This window comes from Aptenodytes patagonicus, chromosome 20 (assembly GCF_965638725.1).
Source record: "Aptenodytes patagonicus chromosome 20, bAptPat1.pri.cur, whole genome shotgun sequence".
Classification (NCBI taxonomy): domain Eukaryota; kingdom Metazoa; phylum Chordata; class Aves; order Sphenisciformes; family Spheniscidae; genus Aptenodytes; species Aptenodytes patagonicus.
Genome location: NC_134968.1, coordinates 893,271 through 920,519, shown reverse-complemented (window position 1 = coordinate 920,519; position 27,249 = coordinate 893,271). Strand labels below are relative to the sequence as shown.

Genomic DNA, 27,249 nt, shown 5'->3' with positions numbered 1-27,249 from the left:
AGTCAGAGAGTGTGAAACAGGCCTAGAGTAGAGAAATTTCCTCAATGCACCACAAAACTTGTGGAAAACTTCATCCCAAGACTAAAACATACTGTATGAAGCCTTGAAATGCTGATGTGGTCTCAGAGGAGGGGATAAGGAGATGGCGTTTCCAATGAATCTACATTCACGAAGGAATCCTGGAGTTACTTTTGTGCTTAGAAATCTATTAATAAAACAAGCAAAACTTCAAGCCAAAGAATTTGGGAGCTTTCACAAAAAGCTGCCTCACCTCCTTTGAAACCAGAGCAGGCCCAGAACCCCTCCAATTCCCATCTCTTCTTTGAAGACCTCAGTGATTGGCATCCCAGCATAAATCAGTTCCTGACCTCTCTCGTCACAGATGCTCGTCATAAAGGAAGCCGGCTTGCGGATCAGACCCAGCTCCTGAAATCGCAGCATAAAGATGGGATTTTAAACATTCCATCAAGGGGCAGTAGGAGGCAGAGTGGTCAAACAACAATGCCTCAGAGCAGCTTCCACAGCCTAGAACCAGCGTAGCCAGTGACCTCACAGATAACACTGTAAAGTGCGAGATAAAACCCCAAGGCAACACCATTATCACCATAAGCATCCAGAATCACAGCAAACATCCTGTCTGGTTTTAAGGAACCAAAAAGCAGGTAAAACAGCACAGCTCACCCTTGCCCAGGAGTAATCCATTGGCACAGTTGGAGGAGGCACTTCCTCAGCTGGTTCAATCACTCTTTTGGCCACAAGATCCTGGTAGACAGACCTAGGGAGAGGATCCATTTATTAACTTAAGTCCTTTTAAGAGATACAAGTGAGGTGGTCTTAATCTAGATCTTAAAACCCCAGAATTGATAGAAGTTGCTTTCCTTAAGCAGGAATATATTCCTTTATCAGGCTAGAATCAACGCCCTGACAGTTTTTGTCTCCTGCTGAAGGTGCCCTGTTAATGTGACTTACTGAATGACCTCTCCCAGCTCATCAAAACTCCGGGGAACAAACACACCAGCTTCCTTCAAGGCTTGATTCTTTGCAACAGCAGTTTCAGAAGCCTGGTTGGCACAAGCTCCTGCATGGCCAAACTGCACCTACAAACAAGAGAAGAGACAGCAGTAAGGAATACAAGTTATTTACCTGCAGAGAGTAAAACAGAATAAAGAACTGACTAGGAAACTGGTGACAGAGGAATACCAGTGACTGCACATCTGCCTTCTTATTTGGACTATCAGAACTCTTGGTTGCAACTGCAGTCAGTACTGCAATATGCAGGGCATTTTCTGATCTGGAATCACTCCAGGTTCTTCCATTGACGTTCTGCCTCCCTAAATTCCCCCACGCTCTAGAGCTGCTTAACATGCATCTTTCCCATTCCCACTCCAGAAGCAGGTGGCTATCAGAATCTGTTGCATTCTCTGGGATTTTTGGGCTCCCTTTACAAGTATGCAGAATCCCTTGGAAATCTCCAGTGGCAGACTACAGAAACACAGAAAGCTTTTATCCTTTATATTTATTAACTTCTGCATGTTAAGTCGCTACTGGCAATTCTGGAAGGTTTAGGCACAGTGAGAGAAGTTGGCTTTTTTATTTCTGTTGTGGATATATACTTATTTCATGCATTTGCCCCCATTTTTACCCATACCTCTGAAGAGAACATGGTGGCACAAGTACCAATACACCAGCACACCACTGGCTTGGTGATACGACCTTCTTTAATACCCCTGCAGATCTTATACTCTTCTGTGCCTCCAATCTGCAGAAAGAAAGAGAGCTGAGCTGGTTCAAAACTTTGCACTTTTGTAGAAACCAGCTCCAAGATGCACATGGAAGCATTACTTGGATTTTTTTTTTTCTTCTCCTTTTTCATTGAGTAACAGCTGAAGTCTCAGAACAAAAGCTTCCTCATTTGTTTGTTTGGGTTTTTTAAAGTAGGGGAGACTATGCTTGTCTGTGGAACACACTCAGTTTCTTTTGATTAAATAAGCATGAAATAAAAATTCAGACATTCATGAACAATATGAATAGCTGCCGCTTGTCTGTAGCTGTTATTTAGCATCCTTGCAGCCAGGTCAGATGCTCCCAAAACAAAACACGTGGGTATTTCTCAGATAGGAGTGAATTGGTCTCACTCACCTCTCCAAGTACTACAATCATTTTCACTCCTGGAGTATCCTCATAACGCAAGACATGATCCATAAAAGTTGAACCAGGATATCTGGGTAGAATACAGGGAAGATGGTAGAAGTTGAATTTGTTTCATAAACTTTTCTGAAAAAAGAAAAATTAACAGCCAGCCTGCCCTTCTTCCTCCAAATTACTAACTATTCTTCTGTTGACTGACTTAAAAAAAAAACCCAACAGTGTCTTTGTTGAAGATGCAGACTCCTACCTGTCTCCTCCAATGGCCACCCCTTCATAGACCCCATCAGTGGTTCGGGAAATGATGTTGTTGAGCTCATTGGACATTCCTCCAGACCGTGAAACATAAGCCACACTGCCAGGACGGTACAGTTTTGATGCTAAGATATTATCCAGCATGCCTCCTGTGTTGCCTATTTTAAAGCAACCTGGTTTGATCCCACCAACCTACAAGAAAATTAGAGAAAGATGTAAAGCCCTTTAAAATATACATGAAACTTAGGAACATTTCTGTAAGGCAGTCTTGTCTATTTATACAAACAACACAAGACAGTAACATGACCTTAAAATGAGAAACTAACACGCACTTTATATGACTAAAGACAAAATGGATTGTAGGATATACTCTGTCCTTCAGAGAAAGCTGGTCTGAATATTAAGACAAAGGGACAAGAGGAGAAAAAAGGTCATCAGTTCTTACAGTTGCAGGCCCAATGATAGTGACTCCTTTCTTATCAGCTGTCTTGATCAGTTTGCGTGTCAGGGCCTCTGGAATGCCCTCAGCAATAATGGCAATGGTACGGATCTGCATCAAGATAAAGAAAACCATTAGTACCCCCCAGTGTTGCCACCCCAACGAACTCTGCAGGACAGAGAAGGCAAACAGCTGCTCACAGGGCACGATCAGCTTCTGCTTCTTGTCAGGCCTCTGGGAGGTCATGCTGTGCACTATATCATACAGGAAGGCCCAGTGCCTGGATCTGCAGTCTACTGTCATCTTCACAGCAGTTTCAATGCACTGTTCAGAGAGTTTTTTTCTCCCCCTTGCACGTTAGAGCAGCACTGTATTTTCACCAACCCAAAGTAATCACTCCTAGCAAAAAGGTGCCTAGTTCCTCTTGCACAAATTGCAAGTCTGGCATTAGACTTTGCTATGCAACTCCAGTATCCTCCTTAGAGTCTACAGGGTGTTAGAATTGAGGTATTTATCTGCTAAGTTGGAAGACCAAGACAATTTGCTAATGCCATCACAGTTTAAGAAACACTGGTACCCTGCTGACAAGACTTTCCTTCTTTTCTTGGGCTTCTTCTAGATCCCTCACCTGTGGATAATTCATGGTTTCAACAGTGCTGTCATAAGCAGAGCGCAGAGATGCGAAGTTGATGAGAACATCCACCTCTGGGTGCTTCCTCATGGCATCTGACATATTCTTGTAGACTGGGATCAGGATTTCTTTGTGGCCCCAATAGAACTTCTGCCTGTGGTCACCACTATGGAGGAGAAGATGAAAGAGCCCTGACTCTTAAGGCTACTGGAAAGACAAAGGGATACAGTGCATGCAGATAGAGGAGTTTACAAACCCCAATTCTCAGACACCCAGACTGACTGTGAGACTCACTAGCAAGTGAGCGTACATAGGGAGGAACCGTACTAACAGCAGAAGGTTCTTCAGAGTATAGAACAGAGCAGCATATGGAAGGAGACGGGCTAATGGGGACAGAGGCATCCAGCAAGATGAATAAGCTCTCCCACAGTGAAGTTACCAGAGCCTCAATTCTACTCCAAGCTGGAAGACAGAATGAGGCACAGAAAGAGTAATGAATGAGATGCATGCAAAGCTGCATTACCGGGCTGGAACAAATACCGGACGGGGGGAACAGGAAACCAGTATCTGCTGTGAACAGCCAGGACAGCAATGTGAGGGCCAGTCAGCTTTCCAATTCTGCTACAGTGAGACTCTACCCACCCTGCCCCACACACGCTGAAGGAGATGCACCTAGGAAAGTTTCACTGTAGGTGGTGTCTTTTATATATGGTAGATGCTCCGACTGGAACTTCATTGAAGCCTATACTGTTCAATCGTTTAAGAGTCTAGAGATATTGGTTGTGTTCCTGCACTGGTACATTTGTAACAGAACATTCCGGGTTTTGCCAGCCTGGCTTCCTCCAAAAGGTCAAGCAGAATCAGATAATTATAGGTAGTCTTAAACTTTTAATCCCTATTGCTTTTTCTTCATTAAATAACTGCAACACTGCAAGGGGTTGCCACTCATCTATAGATGTGACTATGCCTGCACTCAGTTCTAGCACCCTGAGGTTTGCACTTGCTGAGGAGGTATTACAGAGCTGCAGTTATCATCGGAGCTGCAGACTACTTAAGGTACTACTTAAGTACCTTAAGCACAAGGTACTTAATTGTCAAGAGGCAAAATTCTCTGCAGGACAGAGGCTGATTAGACATCAGCTATCCTGGATGTCTGTAAATACCACAGAAGTGAAACAAACCTCCTGCCTTTTTACGTGCTCCCATCTCACTGTCTCAGCAGCAGGCCAGACAGCCACTCCTTTCCTTCTTGCTACTTGCCCTGTTTGACAGGGAGACCCCCCCCCCCACTCATGAGGTACAATAACAAAACAGCTTACGCACAGCTGTGCTCTGGAGGTTCCTCCTGAGGGCAGTCTGAAACCCCCAACAGCTTCTCTCATCCCCATTAACTGTGGGGATAAGGTAAAAGAGGGTGAATACCACAAGAGAACTCTCTACCCCACTGAAGGATCTGCACACTTCCTGCCTGCTAAGAAGCTACTGCCACTACAGGAAAGAGTATGAACAAGATGAACAGGATTTTTTTTTTTTTTTTTAATTTTGTTTGGCTACATGACAGACTGCTTTAGTCTACTAGCAGAGCTGCTCTGATTCTGGCTAATATTTGGAGAGGAAAATTCCAGCTGCTGCAGGCACAAATCAAGATGTCTCAGACAAGCACGCAGCGAACAGTAGATGAGTGGAAGAAACCTTACATAGCCTTACTGCCTCTGCTAAGCCAGTGGGCTGTTAAAGAAAGCCCAACTACTCATGCCTTCCTTACTTGCCGAGTGAAGGAACAGAATTTGGACACCCTTTGAAAGAGCATGAAGTGGGTACTTAAATTATGTGGCTAACATTAAGCTGTTTAAACAGAGCAGCCTGAAATCAATGGTCGAGAGAAACAGGAAGCAGTCTGCAAAGCCAACCTGATGGTGGAAGGGAGCATAGGAGAAGGTGTTAAAGCAGAGATGTAGACTAGGGCAGAGCTACACTAAAGAACAGCAGAGACTGGAAGAGGAGGAAGCTAAACAGAAGAATTTGAGGGAAGCAGTCAGAAAAATAATGCAGTCAACACAGGCTACTTACGTGAATGGATAAACCATGGCAGCTACTGAAGGTTCGTCCCGGGAGCAAATATAATCAAAGTCCAGCATTCCTTGCACGGCCCGTGTCTGCATCCCCCAAATGATAGCTTTGGTGTGACGGCTGAACAGGGTTGTAGCTTTACCTGCTCAGAGAGAGAGCAGAAAAAAAAACCACCACACACATTCAAAATGTACATCTGTGCAAGACAAAAGCTGCAACTTTGCCAAATGTCTGCTGAAAGTCTCCTAGATGAGCATATTCCCCTCCCTCCAAACTGAAGCCAACAGGTGAACTACAGGATGTAGTAGCCACGCTGTACAAATTAAGGAAGAAACTGTAGATGAAGCAGCATCCCCCTTCCCAGGATTCTGAACACAACAGCCAGGTTTTGGGTTTCACAAAATGGGCAAGTGCTTAATCACAGGGGGAAAGCTGGTGTAGGAGAGGAGAGATAAGTGAAAACTGCCTATTCCTCTTCTCACGCGAGCCATTCGTGTTCCTCCCAGATAGTTTTATTCTGCAAAGCTAAAGAGGAAGGGAACTTGCATATGGCCTAAAGTCTGGGAGAACCACAGGAGGTTTGCCTCCTATGTTTGTCAGGGCACCACAGTAGGATGATAGGAAATAAAAAGAAAAGTGGGAAATGGAAGGGACAGAGAAAGCAAAGGAGTTCTACATACTCAGCTTTTATTTTCTTTTTTTTTTTTGATTATCAGAATCCAACACAAACCTGATGGCTCCAAGAATTTACACATGGCCCAAAACTTGGCTTCAGGGGACAGAGTCACAGGAAAGGCAACAGTTCAGCTAGTGAGAATGGACTGTTTGCTTAACGTATATTTACACCACTTGTCACAGCAAAACATTGAGTTCCTCCCTTTGACTCCAGGCAGAGTTCACTTTAAAACTCTTAAGAAGTCAGAGCTGATCCAACTGCTGATGCCAACTCAGTCTACCGCTAATTTCTTTTTGGCTTTGAATCAAAGGTAAACAGCGTTACGGATTAAACAGGATACTGTTCTTCTGGCTTTAACAAGAAATCAGTCACTGTTCTCCAACCCTACATGTTCACATTTTAGATGCACTGCCGCATGACTTGTTATTAGGAAACTGCCTACCCTGAAATTCCATTTCTCTTACAGGTGCCTGTAACGAGGTAATATTAGTATTCACAGAAACAGGAAAATGCAGGCCCAGAAAGGTGATGCTATTTGTCTGAGACCACACAAGGAAGAATCTGAGAGTTCCCCTTCTACTGTCCCTCCTCTTACGATAGGGTAGATGGCTTGAAACTCTATTCTGACCCTGATTCAGCAGTTTATTCTCATCCAGCACAGAGCTCAAGAGGGTGATAAAGTCCCCATAACTTCACTAAGCACAAGCTTTAATGGTTTGCTGAACTGATAAGGCAACAAGAACATTTAGTTCCTTCAGTGACTTTTCTGTGCCCTTCAAGGCTCATAAGCATGGCACCTGCACTATTTTGTTTCCCTTTGAAACAAAACGCCAGTTATTAAGCATGGTAAGCAATTCCTTCTTTTTGAAAGCAAGGAGAACAGAGCTTTTCACAATATGCCTAGGTCTGTTTTTCTCCATAATGATTGTGCGGGGAAGGGAAGAAAAGTTAAAGTTTGAGACTTGTCCCTCTCTCCCCCAGAAATAGTAAGTTTTTGTGCAAAGGAGTATGTGATCTGCACTTGAAAAAAACAGATGAAAAGTTCATATGGTGACAGCTAAATATGCTGGGCAGGAGGGAGGGGGAGGACCAGACAACACTGCAAACTTTTGGAGAGAAAAAACAGCAACAAAACCAAGAACTAAAAAAGTCAGCTGCCAGCAAGGCCAGGCACATTCAGCTAGTCACACATGTCCTACCTGAACCAGGTCTTGAAGCTGGGATTGAATCTGTTAAAGAGAGAATCACTCATGCAACAATATGACAGAGTTGGCTGCTGTCATCCCAACAGCAGGGCACCTGCAGCAGTGTGCTGCAGCTTCCCTCCTCCCCACAGCACTCAGGCCTTTTGGGTTTTGCTTTTGTTAAAAAACAAGCGGACTGGAGCACTCTCTACTGTACTTCCTCTCCAAATATCTGGACATCAAATTTTGCATTTTTGCCGTCTAGAAACTTTTTGCTTATCCCAGCACAAACACATTTCAGGTTCAGGTGGCAGCTCCTTGCACTGCAAGCTCCATGGTGCACATATTTTCAATGTCTTTTTGAAGCATTGCTCATGCAAAATTCTATGCGCGATGATTAAGAGAGCAGTAGTGGGTTTTGTGATGTGTCTCACTGGAATCAGATCTGAATCTTGCTGTCATCATGTCATACTGTTGTAAACGAGGCCAGTATCTCCTCACATTCAAGGGAGGACCAGGACGTTATCACATTCTGTCCCTGCCCAATTCTGCTGTTGTTTTATCCCCATACAACATGCTCTTACCCAATAAGGCTTCCAACAAATATGAGCAAAAGGCTGCCAAAGCTCTTGCATATCACCATGCTAAAGAAGCTTCCTACAGACTTCAGTAAAAAAACCCAACAAAACCCAAAGACACACACAAAACAAACCCCAAAACTAAAAATGACCAAAAAACCCAACAAAAACACACAACACATCGCACAGTAACCTCTGACCCTAAATGTGTGAGGAGTACGTCACAACTCCTGCTGAACTGACTGACTGTAGAGTGTTCATCCAGGAAGCTGCAGCATATACCAAGAAGGACTTTCTGAATACCTACACCATCCCAGCAGCATTCCATGGGAACACCCCCCAGGTACTTAACTGGAAAGCAGGCCTCCGTTCAGCAACCACATACTCAGTTCAGCACAGATACTCTAACCTGTTGTCCGCTGACCTCGCACATAAGGGGACGTGGGAAACCTGGCGTTCTCAAACTGTGCTGTTCCCTTCAAAGGAACATCCCAGATCAAGGCAACTCTGACTCACCTTGTGTATGAGCTAATGCACAACAAGTGACAACATTCTAAAAGCACTTAACTAAATTCAAAACAAAGATAGACAGGTACCACAAAATTATTTCCCTTTATATCCAGAAAAAAGCATTAGTCTAGTCTTTTGGAGCAGAAGAGAACTGCTAGCAATCGTTTCCAATGCTGGACTTACCAAGAGGTGCTGCTGGTTTTGCCTTCTTGGCTGGAGCAACATCATCTGGTTTGGACTCCGAGAAGGAAGCTGTTCTGCTTGGTGCTGGAGTCTGAAAGATTCAGAAGCCAAGTCAGTAAGGGACAGCATGCCAGATAAAGCCTGGAGCATGTAGGAGGAGATGGCCACTTTGGCTATGCTAGTCTACAAAGAAAACCAAATGAAAGTTAATTTTGAGATAGGACCATTTCAATCAAGTGAGGGAAAACTCCTAAATGATCAAGTTCCCAGTAGATGCAAGAGTCACATGGTTGGTTTTGACGGGTCACATTTTCTGCACAAGCAAGGTGGATGTTGGGAGGGCCCCTCCTGATAAACCATGCAGGCAGAGTCACTTTAGAGCTTTGCACAAATACAATGGTGGCCAAGATCTGTTTCTGACCTGTTCAGACAGGGGAAGCTGCCTTCAGGAGGCTCCTCATAAGCGTTCCCTTTCATGGAGAGGAAGGAACTCACCGAAGGGCTGCCGCTGGCGTTGAGGAGGAAGTTAGCAGTGTGGGCTGCAGCAGGCGGTTGGTTGGGGATAGGCCGATGGCCGAGCGCCATGCCCACAATCGCAGTCATATGAGTCTCCGTGCCAAAAACATGGATGGGGATCCCAGTGGTCTTCCCTGTGTATGCATAAAAGAACAGTCAGCCTTGGGGGGAAAAAAAGGAACAATATGAGCTTCTGCCGAAGTGAAGCATTTAACCTTGAAAAGGCTCAGCAGAAAGCAGGTGGAAGAAACAAGATGCAAGAACAAAACTTAAGGAAATGGTTGGTCCTTACCAACTTCTCCCATGACACGTAATCCTTCCTGGTAGTTTGGGCCTCCTCTTCGTACAAAGATTCTCACCTCATGCTCCTTCAGAGGGCCTTGGTAATCCTTAATCGCTCTCACAATGCCCTAAAAGAAACATACAGGACAGGTGAACTGGGCAGCCCATCATCTCAGGAACTCCTGGAAGAGATGCACTGTCAGCCTCAGCGCAGCGTTGAAGGGGGGAGAATGGCTTGGGGTTGATGACTGTGGGCATTTGCTGATACTTCTGAATAGTCACTCACTTTGAAAGTGGCTGCTACATTGGTGAAGTTAGCAATGCTGCCTCCAATGATCAGGATTTTACCTGAGGGAAGAAACATGCATAAATAAAACTGTTTTAAGAACACAGTGTACTGTAAGATCATGAAGCAGTTTAGGACATAAAGTGAAACAATGCTGCAGTTCAGACTAGCCAATAGTTTGCAGTAAGTTGTGTTTAGCAGACCTGGAAGATAAGAGCTTTGTATCAAGCAAGAATTTTTTTGATAAGAATCTCTTGAGCCACATTTGCTCTTCGCTATGTGGAAAACTACAAGTCCTGTCTCTGAAGCAAGAGCTGACAGAAATCCATCACTATTTCACTTGGAAGGCAACAATACATTAAAAGCTCTGCCAGGGAGGTCTAAGCATAGTAACAGCCCAGATTTGTTCAGTTTTTTCCCCACACGCAGCTTCACAGCTGAACATCTTTGAAATTGCAGCGACTCCCTTACCTTCAGGGTGCTTCTCTCGTGTCATGAGGGAGAGAATAGTCTTAGCATAGTCATAGGTCTGTTGCTCACTTGGGGCTCCTGAGTATTCCCCATAGTTAGCCAATTCATTCACACCCCCCAGGTCACAAATGGTGTCACTGTAAAAGAAAAAAAAAATTAAGAGATGAGTTATAATTTGAGTCACTACAAATGTCTTAATAAAGCATCCTAAATTCCTAGGAAGTGGGACTTGTAACAGAGAGATCATGCTGTCTGCTGAAAACAAAGCTGCTCTCCTCTTGGTGCCAGTCATGATTAATCTTGTTATGCTGCTAGATATGATGGGAACTCAGTGACTACCACAGCAACGATACTACCATAAACAGCTTTCAGCCAGCTTGTTTCTTTCTAAGTCAAAAAGAAACCATATCTCAACCTCCCAGAATTAAATTATCTCTAAGGGACACGTTCCACATCTTGGTAAGAAATCCGCACAGCATCTTCATTCTGAAGAGGTCCCAAGCAGTCACAGCATGGGAAGGATCGCTTTAGAAGGGTCTCCGATCCAGAGGCTGCATCGATTATTTTCTTCCAGCACTGTAAATCCACCCCCCTCTCTGGAAACCTTGTTCCCGTTACCTGTAAACCACAGAGGCACCGCCACCAGCCACCATGGTCCAGATCCTGCCTTTGGGGTTGAGAATAGTAAGTTTCAAGCTGGCTCCACTCTTTGCATCCAGATCAGCAATGTAGGCTTCCTGCAAACAGAGCAGCACAGGATTTAAACTTCCTTCTGCATCCTCCTTTTCCAAACCAGAGGGTTGGTAGTGCTGGGCCCATTTGGACATGCAGAGCTCCCACATCTCCTGTCAACTACAACTGAGGGGAGAGCAGAACTACAAACACCATTTTTGTAAGGGACAGAGACCCAGCTTCATCTCTCAGGGGCCAAGACTGATTTGTGTTAAGTGTTCTCCAAGACAGAACACTGAAATTGAACTGGATATAGACAGCTTGTGCCATTCTCTCTGTAACAAATTCAAAGGGGATCAACCTAAGCATACACTCAAATTTTGATTCTTTCTTGGAAAAAAAAGAATCATACCCTCCAAAGAATATGTTGGCTTTATAAGGCCTGCTGGCTTGTCTCTTGCTTGTCCCAGGTGAAGTCACAAGTGATTGCTATAAATAAATTTGGTATTACTTCATTTGTAAAGTGCAGATCCAGAAGCAGATTTTTCCTGTTTGCACATGAAAAACTTTGGAAATGCAGCCGACTGTTGGTTGTGTTTCACTAAGCTGTACTACACTGGCCTTCCCATGAACGGTGGTCTTTTCCTCCACTGCTCAGCCAGGCCTGGGGAGCTCCCAGGTTTCATGGTTCCACACATGACAGTCACAGAATCAAATGCCTCTGAACTGAAAAGTCTTGTTCTGACCTTGTCTGCAGACTGAGACCACAGGAAATTTAAAATCAACACACCCGTGGCTACACACTCTCTGGCTGTGCTGCAGCCAAGAATGTAATCACCGAAAGAGCTGTAATTTGGCTCAACATGGTGTTGCTGTATCACAGTGTGCTTGCCTGTTGTGAAGCACTTCACTGGGAGTTCATTAAAATTCTCAAAGACACTGCCATAATAACCTTCACAGTGACTTGCAGAGGGATGATTCAGAGAGACAAAAACTGAACTAATCCTTTTAAGAGCAAATTGAGTTAAGTGTTGGCATCCAGCAAGCTACATGGAGAGAAATAGCTAAATGGATTTCCTGGCCATATTACAAAAACCTTCCCCAACTGAAGCATAATTATAATTATTAAAATGAAAAAGTCCGGACAGAAATCCTTTTGGAGACAGCAGAAGTGTCACCTGAAATAAGTAACAGAACAATTAAGTAGAGAGCTCTACTTCCAACAGTTTTTGAAGCTGCCGGGAGGCTATGTATGAAGTAGCATTTATGCAACCAGTAGTACAAACTCAGGGAATTCTGAGAAGGAACAGGCTAACATTTCTAACTTTAAAAGAAAAAGTTTGCCTGCAGGCCTCTTCTTGGTCATCACTTTTCAGGAAAACAGGTGTATTAACATCGTAACTTCTTACTTTGAAGTTTGAGAAATGGTAATTATTTTCTCTGGATTCACACTTGCACACAGATTTTGCACACAACTGCTACTCTACTCTCAGTAACTGAAACACTGAGGGAGCATCACCCGCCATGAAGCTGTCAATAACCAGTGCTCCAACAAAAAATAATGATGCTGACAGGGCAGCAATGCAGGCAAGAACCGTGTAAGGAAGACTGTACAAGTATAGAGCTTTGGCACATAGCTGAATGAAGTTAAAGGTAAGCCTCCATTTAAAAAAGTCAATTCTGAATTAAAGAACTGAAACAACACCCAAGCAAAGATGGAAAGCAATTGCAGTTCAGAGCACGATTATGAGAAATTCTAGTACTACAGCAACCTGTACACAGGTTTGCACAAGCTCTTATCATGGATAGCAATGCCAAGGTACTTGAAACACAGCAACAAAACCCACAAGAGAGGAAAACCTCAACGCCATGGACATACAAGCAATGAGGAATTAATCTTGTAGTCCATAATAGAGGGATTTGAGCCAGAGTGGGTTGTTACTTGCCTCTGGGTAAGCTTCCCTGCCAAAGGGAGGGGGGAACTCCACATCCCCCCATTTCACTTTGCAGATGTAGTCAGCAGTTGCATCAATCTTTGCAGCCAAATCAAGGATGTAGACACCATCATTAGTCACCACTGCGTTTGAAAAAAATACCAGAATTAGCTGTTTTTATACAGGGACATGCGTTACAGATTTACTCATGAAATTTGATACCATACAGAGATCATTACAAAAGCTAGGTAACCTTTGTTCCCCTTCCTCCACATCGGTCATTTAATTGTATTTACCAAACCCAGAGAGTTCCCTTAAGAATTAATTAGTGACCATGGTCATGGAGCAGGCCCTGGCTCAGGTGCTGTTTTGTTCTGATCCAACAGAGCAATTTTTATGTTCTTCAATTCTGACTTAACATCCCTTTCAATGGAATTTTTTGTTTCCACCAGGGAATTAGATAACGGAGAACACCTGCAAACAGCCCTCATTATGGATTCATTCCGCTAATAGCTCCAGGACACATCACAGCCACTTTTATACTTCTTTTGCATATGCCACCTAGTATTGTTGCAAACTACATTAAACAGAGAAGGATAAAGTACACATTTCAGTATTCTAGAACAGAAAGTCCTGCTCCCAAAAACATCCGTTACCTAATGGATTGATCTCGAGGTATGTGAAATATAGATCTTCATAAAAGTTGAACAGGCCACAGATGAAGCTAGCCAAGATGCTGTAAAAAAATTTAACACAAGTTCATTAGAGCAGCCAAATATAAAGCACAGCCTGCTCTGCTTCATTTATATTAGCAGCAATCCGCAAATCTAGTCTGTATCAATTTCTTTCATTCTCATTCATCTTCTCTGGAAGAAGCCTAGGTGATGACTCAAGGAAAGGAAGACCTTGATGACTCATCTTAATTACACTCCACCAAACTCTGCTGAGAACACAGTTGCTTGCAACTGTCATATAGATGTTCAGTCTGTTTAATTTCACTGAGAGACAGAAATGCATCATTGTCTCTCACTGTCAGATATGCATCTTTGTCAGAACTAAGCTTCATTAGCTGGGATGGAAAAGAGACTGCAGTAAACTACATTAGTGACAGGCTTCTTCAGCCTTTCAGTGCTGAACAACGCCATCAGCGATTACGTTATGTTTGGAAAAAGTCATGACTCATATTAAGATAACTAGCTATAGGCATCTAATTAAAAAGAGAGATGCAGAAGCAGCTTTGAGATCTACAGATAAGCTTGCAGTAAGCATAGGAATAGCAAGGGAATACCTTCTTAGACTAGGCCAGAGTAAGGGAGAGTACATTTCTGAATTAGCAATCATATTCACATCACCATTTCTACTAAGTAAAAGAAACTCTTCTATGCTGGCACGAAGGATCAAAATTCATGTCTCCAACATCTCAGAGGTCAAGACTTCAGGAGACTGAGAAGTGCTCCTGTCAAGTGAAGGCTCAAAGCACTATGAACACTTACTTTGAGTTTTACAAAAGGCTTGGATAAGGTCAAAGAACTTGGATTTAGGATGCATGGCATATTCTTGAGAGCAGCAAGAAGGGTAGGAGAGCAAGCTTTAGGGTGAAACAGAACGAAGGGATGTTGCACTGAAATAACGGCGAAGAGCTTCTGTGTGGCTGGCCATGCCCCGAACTAGGTGTCTGTACTTACTCCTTTTTATTTGCTGGTGCATGCTGCAGGAGATGTTTCTTTACATCCGATTCATTGAGCTTTTCATCCACCGCCACAAGCAACTTCTGAGCTTTGGCATCAACATCTCCTACATCCATACCCCCTTCGTGGTGGAAGAGTACATAGTCTCCCTCACGGGCAGCGTATATGCACACATAGAACTCTTCCTCCTGCACAGACCCAGGCACAAACATTAGCAAGTCACACCTTGCAAGAGAAAACCTTGAAGAAGAGGCTCTTGTGTCAATGCTAGGGAAGGAGCAACTGAGCACACCGCTAAGCTTTCCAAGGAGAAGCAGCACTGGAGTGGCCCAGACACCCCCCAGGGTTGTACAGGCTGCACTGGCCTGGGAGGCAGTGGCAGGGCCCAGAGTGCTACATCCTGGTGAAACTTGCCAGGGACAACACTTTCCATTTCTGGAGAAAACTGCTCCCATCCTACACAACTGAAGTGCAAACCAGGGTCCTTTCTTGCGTGCACTGAAAGCACCTCTGTCTTAGGCAATTATATCCTTCCCGCAAACCATGGCAGAGGCTGAATATTTCACCAGCACAAACTGAGATATCTCGCATCAACAGTCTGTTATCCACACTCGGGAGTACCAGATTCAAGGAGCAGTGAGCTGCCTTGACTAACTTGGTCCCTCTCGGGTGATCTGTAACCTCCTCCCAGCAGAGCAGCAGCAGCCAACACGATTATTAACAGCTCTTCGCATGGACTAATGCTGCACCTGCACGCAGCTCTGACCACATGCATCAACACCGTCAGCTTAACAGCACACTCCTAAACTTACGCTTTCTCCACTATATCAATCCGTCTAAGCCACATGCAACTCAAAAGAGATTTAAAAGCACTTTTTAATGCTTTATTTGGTATACTTACCTGTTTGTGAGGGACGAAGGGTTCAATCAAAAAATTCTTTAGAATTCCCTTAGCATTAGCAATCTGTAGGCAAAAAATAAGACAAACACTAATAAATGCTTGTCCAATATCCACATTTATGACAGCATAAGGCAAGCTTCAAGAATTAATCAACACTGCTCTAAAAATCTCTTCCTCCTAAGCACCTCTCCACTGTGTTTCCTGGGGAACCACACTCCTCCTAGACACGCTGCTGTACCACTCCAGGATATTTGAACTTCATAGGTTACAGGAGTCAGCCACCTCCCCCTTTCCTAACAGGACAGATGGCTATCAGAATTACACCAGAATGGCTCTCCTTCATCTCCTGTCCCAGAGGCAGCACCTTTACAGAGCACTGCTTAGTGCAGTGTGAAATGTGATGGCTTCAGCTTCTGGAGCTCTGAAAAAAAAATCAGAAGTGAGGGAAATCCTGAGCTAGACAGGGAGTGACAGGAGCAGAGGCCTCTGCCCAGCACTCGCCCTGGAAGGGGTTGGCAGTGAGCATGGAAGATCACTCTTTAGCCTCTTCCTACAGGGAGAGACAGCTACAGCAAGGTCCCAGGAACTGTCCTATGTGGGTGATCTCCTGCTATCCAAAATCGAGTTTCCTGGCTCAAGGAACACTCCCGCACAGGCCATGGGGGATATCCCCTGCTCCTGAGGACACCGCTTCAGGAGCAAACATCATTGGTCACAAGTCCTTGGCACAGTCCTTCCTTTAGATGTGGTTGTTGTATTGTGCTAAAGAAGTGATTTCAACATCCATGGTTTTCCTGATGGGCAGGCACACAAGATGCAGTTGCCTGCTGTTTCATAATGACCTTCAGGCAAGCCTCACTGGCTTGGCTGCACAGCTTGGTGCTGGAGCCAGCAGCAAATCAATCGCAGTAGGGCCCGGGCATCAGTTTCCTTGAGGCAGCAGAGCTCTATCAGCTCCTGAAACACAGCAGCTGGGATGGCAGGCATTTCTTTATCATTAGCTGGGATGGAAGGCATTTCTTTATCATTAGCATTGCAGTATCGTTCCCCAGAGAATAAATATTACAAGCCAGCACTGAGTTAAAATAAGGACTTGAAGTAACAGTCATCAGCCAAAACACACTGGCTGGCTACAATAAGAGGACAATTTTATGACAGCTTTTATACTTGTCTTGTTAAATCTGCCTTGGGTATTAAAGTGAAGCAGCTATGCCAACTCGACACAGCATTTGAGCTATCAACTGCTGGCTCCCAAGTGGAAAGGATTTTCAAAATGGTACTAATTCCCACTGAGCTCCCACCACACAGACCCTACACAGCAGACTTGAACAGTGGATGGTAATAGGGAACACGGAGCTGTGCTCCCTATTAAGGTGTGTTATTTATCAGTGCTCATATGGTTGGACTTGATCTTAAAGGTCTTTTCCGACCTAAACGATTCTATGATTCTGCGATTCATTTACCAGCAGAAAGTTCACACGTGGGACAGTTTCTAACTTGCTTTGGCATCAGCATACCATGCATTTTAAACCACCATAAGTAAGAGAAATACCTGTGCACCTGCTCCTATCATGCAAGTAGGCAGAAAAGACAGAACAAAAAAGTCTTATGTTTTTGTTGCTAAGGCAGCACTCACCGTGGTTTCTCGGCCCAGACACTGTTTGAGCCAAACCTTCACCTGATCCAGAGTGAGGTTAATTCCAACCAGTCCAAGCTTCCCACGTCTCTTTATTAGCTGATCTGGCTTCACCACTAAACGCTACAACATTGTGCAAGAGGGATTAAAAGAAAGAAGCATTAGAAAGTGATTTTGGTTAAACGATTCTCTGCAGATAGTGAAACAAAGATACAAGAAACGTCCTTGCAGAATTTCTTTAATCTCTTGACAAATCCATCTCCTGGTACAACATGCCTGCAGGTTTCTTATGCTGTACTTTGAGAAGAGCTGCCTTATTTCTACTCGGACATCAGTATACATCAGAGACTGAGTTGACAGTTTGTTTTGGCTTTTTTTGATGAACTTTGATAACACTTTCAAAGCAGCTGTTAGGATGGGGTGTATGTACTCACTTTCTGTAAAAAAAAAAATTCACGCTGCAAAGCATACAGCAACCTGTCAGTTCTGCAAACTGTCTTTGTAAGATGCATCATGAAATTAATATTTCTCTGTGAGCAGGAGCTCATAAGGAGAAACCATTAGAGACACGACAAGCACAGTCAGCTGCTTACAAAGAAAGCTCCTGCTGTCACTACAGACTCTGTGTACGAGTGGCTAGGGCCAGGGGTCCTGCACATTTTAGTCAACTGACAGTGGCTCTTTAAGATACCCACTGAAAGCTGTTCCTAGGTAACATACTTATCTCTAGCTTGCAAATATTTATTTCTTTTTTAAATAAAAATAGGAAATGGGTACCATTCTCCTGTACTGCTGGTATGTCCTGGAGCTTCAGCAACTTACAATGTAGAGTCAGAACATAACATGTTGCAGTACAGAACGCTGATTGTAGTCTTTCTGCTGGACCCTGTAGCCCTTTCTAGCGTTACAGAACTCTGCCTTAAAGGATAGATGGCATCCTTGCTCCCTTCTGGCTTTCTGCAAGTCTTTTTAGAAGCACTGCTGGTATCTTCCAGCAATTCACTCATGCGCTTGAGTACAGAACATTTAATTACTCAGTGTAGAGCTTCTATCAGTCTGTGATAAGGACTGTGAAACGTTCATGTTCTACCAACCAATGACTTAATATAGTTAACCACTGGAAAGGAGCCAGCTTGGACAACTAATAAAAAGAGCTCTGGATAGGTTTTCTCTACAGAAAGTGCATGGCTACGAAGCACAAAGAGATATAAAGATCTTGCATAGAAAAAGCAAAAAATGAAGTTCTCCCTGACATTTTGCTTGGATGCAGGAAACCTAAGCAGTATCCAAACTGAACATAAAAGCTAGCCATGGAGAAAGCACTCCATGATTTCAGAAAGTAAGGGTTTGAGAACAGGGACTGACATCTCAAGAGACTCTTGCTTTGTCTGAATTAGCCTCGTTTACCTTCTGTGTGGTTATTAGAAGCTTCTTGTTTGCAGATATCTCTGCTCATGTATTTCACAGTCCTTAAAGGAATTTTATAATCAGGCCCCCTAAAAGGTGATACAACAGCCTTGAAGCAAGGCTTGTTTCTTCATCAGTGTTGCAAGTGAATGTTGCAGAGCAGCACCAGCGACCGGTCCTTCAGGAAAGATCCTGAGCACAGTTCTGCTCGCAACCCGCCACAGCACGACGTGCCGTGCCCGACAGGGAGCAGCTTGGGTGGGCAGAGGTTTGTCTGGGGCTCAGCCACTACGGGAAGGCAAGTCACTCTCCTTACCTCGCTCAGAAGCCAAGGGTGGTCCTGGGTGAGTCGTGCCCAGTCAGTGTCTGGGGTGACTCGGGCATACTTGAAACGGTTCTGGATGGCAGAGGATGTACAGATATACTTATACAAGAACTCCTTCCCCGTCTGCTCAGAGATCGCTTTGGCTGACATGGCTATCTAGTCTGAACTGGGGGGGGAATAAAAAAAAAAAGTAATCAGGAACAGAGCCCAGTTCTCACAGGAAACTCCCAATCACCTAGCTCAATGCAAAACCAAAGCAAATACAGAGCTAGAGCTGTGTCTCCCCATTATAGATAAGGCTATAAAACTCACCTGATAAGCAAGAACTATTCTGCGTTGCTTAAAACCTCGACCCTATTCCACAGTCCTGAACACTATTTTGGTCCAGCCTTGCCTGCAGGGAAAAGTGTAATCCTTGCAGCTTGTCCCAGCCACCACTGTGCCTTTACCAAACCTGCCAGCTCTTGGCATCCCCCAGCCCCGTCCAGGGGAGCGCTCAGCTAAGGCAACTTGTCTCAAACTACACAGCACCCTAGATTTGTTGTTGTGGGAATCTATGTAACACACCTACCGTTTCTTCTAGTTCAGTACCAGGGTGTGACAAGGCAACAGGAGAGGAAAACCCTCCCTCCCACTTGTTTTCTTATGGCATGCCACACTTCCAGTCTGATCTTGACTGCAGGAAAATTAGCAATCCCCCATACCTTCTTCTAAAGGGAAAAGAAAGCGTTGCCAGTATTATCAAAACCAGAACACATTTACAGCATTGGTTTTTTTGTTTGTTTCAGAACCTAGATGTCTTGGAAGCAGCTTCACACCCTACAGAATAAGATGCTCAAGACCACAAAGAAGATTAAGGTAAGACAGTTTGGGTTTTTTTGAGAAAAATCATTAGAAAAAAAAAATTCTTAATGTCACAACTTTCCTGGAGATGGCTTTCTTCCCTTTTAAAGAGTGTATTCTAAACTGACATAAGTAAATGATTTCTGATCTCAAGGGTGTAACTTTGTTGCTGCATATCAGAAAGAAAAGTCATAGGTGTCAAAGATGCATTTATTTAGCTGCAGTAAACATGCATTTAAATGAATACTTCATCCCAGTGAACCTGTCTGCATGTGTCAAAACATCAGAACTGAGTTTTGTGATCAGCCAGAGGCCAACAAGTGGGTTTGATTTTTCCAAGGGGTCAGACTGCTGACAGAGAAGCTCGAGCAGTGGCTCACGCTGCATTCTGAGTGACTGGAGGTCATGTCACTGTTCCCCAAGCATAGCCAGTGTGGCAGGAAGCACAAAAGCACGCTTAGGATGGTTTCTGGGAGAGCTGCAAAGCAGAAAGGCACCAACACAGAAAAGAAGAGCTCAGATTCCATCTGAGTATCTGGACAGTGAAGTATTTGAATGGCTCAGTAAGACTGACTGACTGCCCATGCCATCACAAAATAGATGCCCCACTTAAGACCCACAGAGGGAAATGGTTTTAAATTCCACAGTTACTTCTTATGCTACCTTCTGGGTAATAACCATCAGTAATCAACTGGGTTATTCATCCTATAAGCAAGCACAGAATACACCAGGGAATAATTAGCCATCATTAGAAATAAACACCTTTTTCCTTAGAGCAGGAAGAAAGAGGTTTGGTGTGGTCCCATCCCGCCCCGCCCCCAATAGATGAAATATTTATTCTGTAGAAAAAAGTAGTAGGAAGCAGGTTGCATTCTCTGTACACCTCTAGAATGAAACAGGTTGGACTAAGTAAGTACTGTTACGAAAGCTGTTAAGTAGGCTTAAGAACTGGCAGTCAAATTTGATAACATCTTTTCAAACACAATTCAAGTGTTAAAATAAAGAAGCTACAGAAAGGGCAAAAGATGTTAAAAAAAAAACAGTGTCCCTGCTTTCAGAGAATTATTGTTATGTAAAACTCCAACATGATTGCAGTGCAGCTTCCAATTTAATCCCATTTCAAAACAGCATCAATGTTTCTGAAGCACCCTTCTTCCTAGAATCAGAACCCCATTCTTGTCACCATAAGCACTGGTACCTAATATTTGGTCTGCTAAAAACAAACCCACTTTCCATCCTCCCTTGCAGCCCCCTTTAACGTAACAGCCCACACATATGCTAGGCTGAGACTGCTGTGTTGCTCTAAGAGGCGTTCCTAAAAATAAGTATTCTGCTCTTCGGAGATGCTGTGGGAATAGAGTCGTCTCAGAAAAACATTGAGAGCCACTGAATTATGTCAAGTCCTGGGGCTACAAGCAGCCATTCTGCAGTAACTTTAGAAGCAATCTAGAACTTCCATTGGGCCCTCCTAATTACAAAAGATGGAGTGACATTGAGATAACGTAGTTATCTCAAAGCGAGGATTTATACACAGCTATTGGGGAACAAATAACAGCAGCATGTATTGGAAGAGGAAGTAGAGTCAGTGAAGGGGAAATGCTGGGTACCAGTGGATTAACCTGAAACATTTTAGGAGTTGGAAGGCTTACTGCATAACCTTCTTAGGTAGGCTGCAATTCTGGCCGTAAGCTAAGCATGGACACTGAAGTTGGACAAATGTTCATCTCTTCTTGGTGTTAAACCACCACAGCTTTATAGAAGGATAAGAATTTTGATGGGAAGGAAAGGGAGGTGAAGGGGGGCAAAGTGCATAACAGTCTCAAGGGGAAGCAATCTGCAACAGGTAAGCAGGAGTGGACAGACACATCCTCAGGGAGCTGGGAGATGACCTCTGTTCAACGAGTTGCAGACATGGCTTCTTGTGCTTACGGAGCAACTGGGTATTTGCTGTACAAAATCATATCTATTGCCAGTTGCAATTCTCTGCCCATCTTTGCCCTGCAAATGCCACAAAACTGCAGGAGTATAAACTGTGTTGTAATCTGCATTAAAAATTCAAAGATTAGCAGAGTTGCTTTGACTGCTTAATCTTTATTAGCAAGGAAGCCGCAAGAGACAGAATGGTTTAACTACTAGAAACCAACTAGAGTTTGCTGCATCAGACTAAGAAGAATCTCAAGTGGGTTTGCAGAACTGGTTTGCATCTATCCTCTGCTAATTGTGGATCAGTTTCATGGTATCATTCTGAGACAGTTTTTTTTTCTTAATTACGAGGCACTGTCTGTGCATCAGATAAGTATTGTCAAAAAGAATATGCCAGCTTCTCTGATCAAAAGCTTACAGCTTTATTATATGGTCAGTCAGCCACAGGCTAGCTACAGAGGAAAACTTTCCAAAGCTATAGAAGTGGCTGTACTTTGGGCTAGTAGTCGGCAGAGCTGTAAGAAAAAAAAAAAAGCCAAAAAACCTCCCCCAGCCTTATTCTGCAAGCATGCACAGACATACTCAATTCCCACAAACAACACTCTGCTACCTTGTCTTCACAGCTGTGCTCACACATGGCTACAGTAAGTCATCTGTACTGTAGTGCCGAAAACTTTCCATTATGATTTTTCCTTTAAACCAGTGCTATTTCTGAGAGCAAATACTGCTCCCAGGGTACCTGCAGCTATTTATTTTGCCTGGTAGGAAGCTGGAATACCCTTGCTTTCAAAGCCCTTAGAAATCCATCAACTCCCTACTCTACAATATACTAAAGGCCAGTCCCAGAGAAAAAGCGTCACATTTCACTGCAGCAGAAGTAGATGGATAAAAGAAAGTGGCAAACATATTTCTTAATCTAAAAAACAAAACAAACAAACAAAAAACCCAAAAACCCAACACCTAAGTATTTTTCATTTCTCCAGAGTGACACAGAGCCCCTGAACAATATTGCAGATCTTCAGTCCACATTTACAAATTAAAACAATCAAGCTGATGCTAGTTATGCCAGTGACCAAGATGTAATTGTCTGCAATTGCAGGAAACTGGACCCAGGACATCCCTCAGGTCTTATTAAAAAGAGTCCTGTAAAAAAAAAAAAAAGTCAGTGGGAACAACAGTGATGTACGTGGGACTGCTTAAATCTGAGGGACACAAAATACAGGGGCATTCCCACTGGCATGGCACTGCGAAGCTGCTCATCTCTCAGAAACTTTACTGGCCTTCTTTATGCCACTACATTCTGCTGCTCCCCTAATTTCTCTCCCAATTTTATCACCTCATTTTTGCAATGGAGTAAAGAGAGAAAACCTAGAGGATTATTACAATAGCCATAGATGAAAAATGACTAAATCCTTGTGTCATGGCAACAGAACAGCAGGACGGAGGCTGTTCTGCCCTTATCTGCCCATGGTTCACCAAGACATTTCCTAACCATTAGGAAGTCTTTAATCACACCCCTCACTCAGTTTTTCCACTGCTCCAACCCTGCCTTTCTCATGGGATAGACAGCACAAAACAATTGCTTCAGTCTGCTGAATTGTTAAGCTAAAAGATCAGCAGGAAAAAAAAAATCCATAGGGCATCAGCAATTCCTAGCTGTTCATGCTCATGCATCAACCAGAGAGACGTAATCAGAACAGACTCCATTAACTGGTTGCATCTGTTCTGCAAACACTGAGCAGGAGCACAGACTGCAGGTCACCACAGAACCAGAGGAGCAGAATCTTTGCAGTTTCCCAAGAATGAGGCAGGTTAGGACTCTCACCTGTCATGGATAATCTTATTTTCAGTCATGCTTAGCACCTGCAGTACCAACCAATGCTGATGAGAGTAATGGATGCACTACTGAAGAAAAACAGATGGGGTGCAGAGAAAAAAAAAAAATCCCTTTCTCTGTATGAAATACAAGCTATAGGATAACGTTCTCATCCACTGATTCACTCCCAGACACTGCTCTGTTCATGATTCATTAGGTAAGGCTGAACTGAAATTTTCTCATGACTTTAGGCCCCAAATCTTGCAACCACCACACAGTGTTAGAGTCACGTCAGCAGCACAAAATGCCTTTTCCAGTCTGCTCTTAATGTGTATCCTCTGCTGCACAAGATTTAGGATAGAGGCAGATAGAATTAACAGTTTCTAACCTGTAATACCTCTCTGGCTGCCTGCGATGATTTGCTGGTCATTCTGCGAGTTCCGTACTGTACCTGCATTCTCACAACCCTTCAGATCCAGTCACTATAAACTGCCTTGCCTTTTCCTTTGAAGGATGTATGATGGAAACAGCTGGTTCATGGCCAAACTTCCCGAACAAAGGACAGTCTACTGCCACTTTAAAGGATTTTCTACAGTATGTGCTACAAACTTTTCAGTTAAAATGCAACAGATCATAGGATCACAGAATAGTTCACGTCAGAAGGGGCCTCGGGAGGTCATCTAGTCCAACCTCAAGCTCAAAGCAGGGTCAGCTCTGGACTCAGCCCAGGTTACAAGGACCATTCTTGCGTTTGAAGCATGCTGTCCATTACTTCTTCAGCAGAGGCAGAGTTCTGCTGAATGGATGTCACATACCTAGCCTTGGTTTGACAAGTGGGTTACTGGTATAAGAATGAGTTATTTCTGAAAGTGTCACTGATTTCCATGAATGATTTGTGTTCATTTACTGAGGCTCTAAAAAAAAAAAAAAAACCCCAAACAAACCCCACACCCCCCAACAGCTTCCCTACAACACATCAGAGACCTTTATATCATCATCTATAACCACTGATTTTAAAAGTGCTGGTTTTCAGCCTCCACTAGCAAGTCCAGACCAAGTAAGAAAAAAGCATTAGATCATATTTTCAAGGGCTCAGAAGCACTTATTCCCTCAAAACATCACCTATGAAATATGAAAAAAAAAAATTATGCTTGGGGAAAGTTTCTCGAGTGTATTGACAAGAGAAAAATAGTGTGATAGTGACAAGCTAGACAAGGATTAGAGAGCTAGATGTTGTGTTTGCTGTGACACAACTGATACATCTGCCCCAACACACTAGCAACTAGCTGAAGGGAAAACCGCAATACAGTCCAAAGGAAAAAAGATGGGGAGACAAGAAGAGACTTTCTTGACAACAGAACCCAGGTAAAGTCTCCTTGATGCCCAAAGAGATCGGATGATGTGGCACTGCTCAGCGCAATACAGTCTACTCTGCAAGGGGAGAAAAAAAAATTAAGACATTGGTTTGGTTTATTTTTCTTTAAACCCTTTCTGGTCTCAGAGGTATAACTGTATGAGCTTCACCAGTTTGTGTTCATACAGAACATGGTGCTCATGCATGCAATTTACTTAGATCCAGATCAGTACCATACTCCAATCATACCTGAGCGATACTTTTGTTGGGAGAAAAGGACTCACTCTCCAGTAAAGATTTCATGCCCTCTCTCCCAAGAATTATGTCAACAGAACTACACTGTAAAGCAATCTTCCCCCTCCATCCCAGGTCATTTATTAACACAGTTCAAGATTAGCCAGTCTTTTCAGCCCACAGCAGCATGAAAAGTTACATCAGCTTCCACCTGGCAAACACACATGCTTTCATCAGAGGACAGAGAGAGGGCTCGAGGGAAGAGGCCCTGCAGCAGTCGGCCAACTTCACGGGTCAAGATACCTCAATGCTGTGCATTATGAAACGCCTGGCACCGTTCTGGTGTGATGCAAGCAGGCGCACTCGCTAAGGCAGTAAACGCGTTGAACGCCCAGCTCTGGAGAAGGTTCCCTACAGACATGGAGCCTTTGAGAACGAAACAGCAGCCAGGGAGGGGGACAGACTACGAACTGAGTTAAGTCTGGCTAACGGAGAGCAGCAGACGGGCTGGAAACACCCTGGTAAGCATCTAGTGCCAGAAGCGGGGTATTTGGAATCCTGTCTTTAAAGACCATCTTATTCTGCAGCCTTGGGGAAGGTCCTTAACAAGTTTATTCCTTAAGTCCTTCCCCACGTCACTTGCAGAGCAGACAGTAGCAGTGCGTCCTCCCGCCTGCACGGTGAGGCAGGATTCCCAACTGTGGCTGTCCTTCATATCGGGTCCCAGTTCAAGCAGAGCTGCTAACGGTAGGAAGAGCACTGCTAGCTGGAGGATGGAGAGCACGATTTCTGCATGTTCATACAGAAGCCTCGTATGAAAACTCTACAGGGCTTGAATAACAGCGTTAGACAGTAGAGCTGATATTCTGAGCTCCTAACCCAGTGAAGGAAACAACACTAATAGAGAGATCTACAAACAATATATTCAGGATGCACATAAGTTTTCAGTCTTTAGACGCTATGGCAGACAACAAGTGTAGTTTAATAGACAGAAAAGAGAAGTCTGTACAAGAGGAAGAGAATTTCCAGAGCAGCAAGATAAACAGCAGGTGTTCGCAGGTGGCAAACAGAAGAGCTGGAAAACAGCCATTTCACAGCTCCTGGAACCGTCAGATCCATTCACAGGAAGCAAGAGAGACACACGGGCTATTCGCCCTCCTGCTAGTACAAGAGCAAGAATGGAAAGAGATCCCAAAACGGGGGCTGCTGCCTCCACAGCTACCACAAAGGGATTTTCATTCTGGAAGAGGGCTGCACGTGCCGTTGGCAAAGGGCTTGCTGGATGAGGGATGAAGGGAACGAACGTGGAAAGACAAAGCCGGGATCTGCTGCTGGCGCAGACAAGAGCCCAGGCCCTCGTTAAATATTTGTGCTGCGCCCATCTCAAACAGACCATCCCTCAGAAACGTCCCGGTCAGTTAAGACCTCACCGAACACGGACGCGACTGTCTTTTCTTCCCCTCCAGCTGACGAGGGAACTTCAGCTGAAAGGCGACACGCCTCCCTCAAGGTCAGGGGCGGCGGTGCGAAGAGGGAGCACGGGGCCCCGGCTCCGTCCTGCACCGGGACGCTCTCTGCTCCCGGCTGCAAACCCGCTACTCGAGTGAGACCACGGCGCTTCCCGCAGGCTGCGGCCCGGCTCCCGGGGCCCGCCCGCTGTACAGCGGGCTAGCGGGGCCGGCTGAGACCACCGAGCAGCGCTACCGGCCCCCGCTTTCCTCCAGGCTCCCGGCGAGGGGCGCGCAAACACCTCCCACCCGGGGCGGGAGAGGCGCTGCCCGGCTCGCTCCCGCCGAAAGCGCGTAGGCGGCGCCGCCGCCGCTCTCGCCCGGCCCGCGGCAGCCCCGGCAGGAGCGGCGCCCCGCGAGGCCCCGCCGCCTGCCAGAGAGACGGAACCGCAGCCGCCCTCCCGGGGCGGGCGGACAGGCCCCGCCGCGGCGGCGCTCCGCGGGACGGCCGCCCCCGACACTCACCTGGGCGCCCGCTCGGCCGCGCTGCCCCGCACCCTGCCCAGCGCCGCCGCCTTTTGTTCGCTGCGGCGCGGCGCGGCCTCCCCGGCCCATCGGGCTACGGGCGCCGCCGCCGCCCATTGGCTGCCGCCGCCGCCACGTGTGCCTTGCCTGAGCGGCGGCCGCACGCCCATTGGCCGTCGCCGGTGGGGCGCGGCCGCGCGGCCTTGTGGGAGTCGTAGTTCCGTCGTCGTCGTCGTGGTGTTCCCCCCCCCCCCCCCCCGCGCGGCCCGGCCCGGCGACGCCCGCGGCCGTGAACCCCCGGGCGCGGGGGGCCCGCG

General features: G+C 45.0%; 2 protein-coding genes across 2 annotated transcripts in view; one reads left to right on the top strand and one right to left on the bottom strand.

Moving 5' to 3' along the window:
* ACLY (ATP citrate lyase) overlaps window positions 1-27,002 on the bottom strand; it is a 30,670-nt gene extending 3,668 nt beyond the window's left edge. The window contains exons 1-23 of the mRNA XM_076356776.1: window positions 26,933-27,002; window positions 18,781-18,955; window positions 17,058-17,180; window positions 15,422-15,484; window positions 14,518-14,708; window positions 13,489-13,568; window positions 12,845-12,975; window positions 10,845-10,963; window positions 10,227-10,363; window positions 9,756-9,817; window positions 9,480-9,597; window positions 9,167-9,321; window positions 8,672-8,762; window positions 7,416-7,445; window positions 5,541-5,682; window positions 3,468-3,636; window positions 2,846-2,950; window positions 2,396-2,592; window positions 2,140-2,221; window positions 1,649-1,759; window positions 970-1,097; window positions 682-775; window positions 272-426 (exon numbers count right to left, since the gene is read on the bottom strand). Coding sequence (XP_076212891.1) covers window positions 272-426; window positions 682-775; window positions 970-1,097; window positions 1,649-1,759; window positions 2,140-2,221; window positions 2,396-2,592; window positions 2,846-2,950; window positions 3,468-3,636; window positions 5,541-5,682; window positions 7,416-7,445; window positions 8,672-8,762; window positions 9,167-9,321; window positions 9,480-9,597; window positions 9,756-9,817; window positions 10,227-10,363; window positions 10,845-10,963; window positions 12,845-12,975; window positions 13,489-13,568; window positions 14,518-14,708; window positions 15,422-15,484; window positions 17,058-17,180; window positions 18,781-18,939 — 2,642 coding nt within the window. The 5' untranslated portion in view covers window positions 18,940-18,955; window positions 26,933-27,002. The remainder of the gene's footprint in view (window positions 1-271; window positions 427-681; window positions 776-969; window positions 1,098-1,648; window positions 1,760-2,139; window positions 2,222-2,395; window positions 2,593-2,845; window positions 2,951-3,467; window positions 3,637-5,540; window positions 5,683-7,415; window positions 7,446-8,671; window positions 8,763-9,166; window positions 9,322-9,479; window positions 9,598-9,755; window positions 9,818-10,226; window positions 10,364-10,844; window positions 10,964-12,844; window positions 12,976-13,488; window positions 13,569-14,517; window positions 14,709-15,421; window positions 15,485-17,057; window positions 17,181-18,780; window positions 18,956-26,932) is intronic.
* ODAD4 (outer dynein arm docking complex subunit 4) overlaps window positions 1-27,249 on the top strand; it is a 45,834-nt gene that overhangs the window by 4,674 nt on the left and 13,911 nt on the right. The window contains exon 3 of the mRNA XM_076356775.1: window positions 19,578-19,647. Coding sequence (XP_076212890.1) covers window positions 19,585-19,647 — 63 coding nt within the window. The 5' untranslated portion in view covers window positions 19,578-19,584. The remainder of the gene's footprint in view (window positions 1-19,577; window positions 19,648-27,249) is intronic.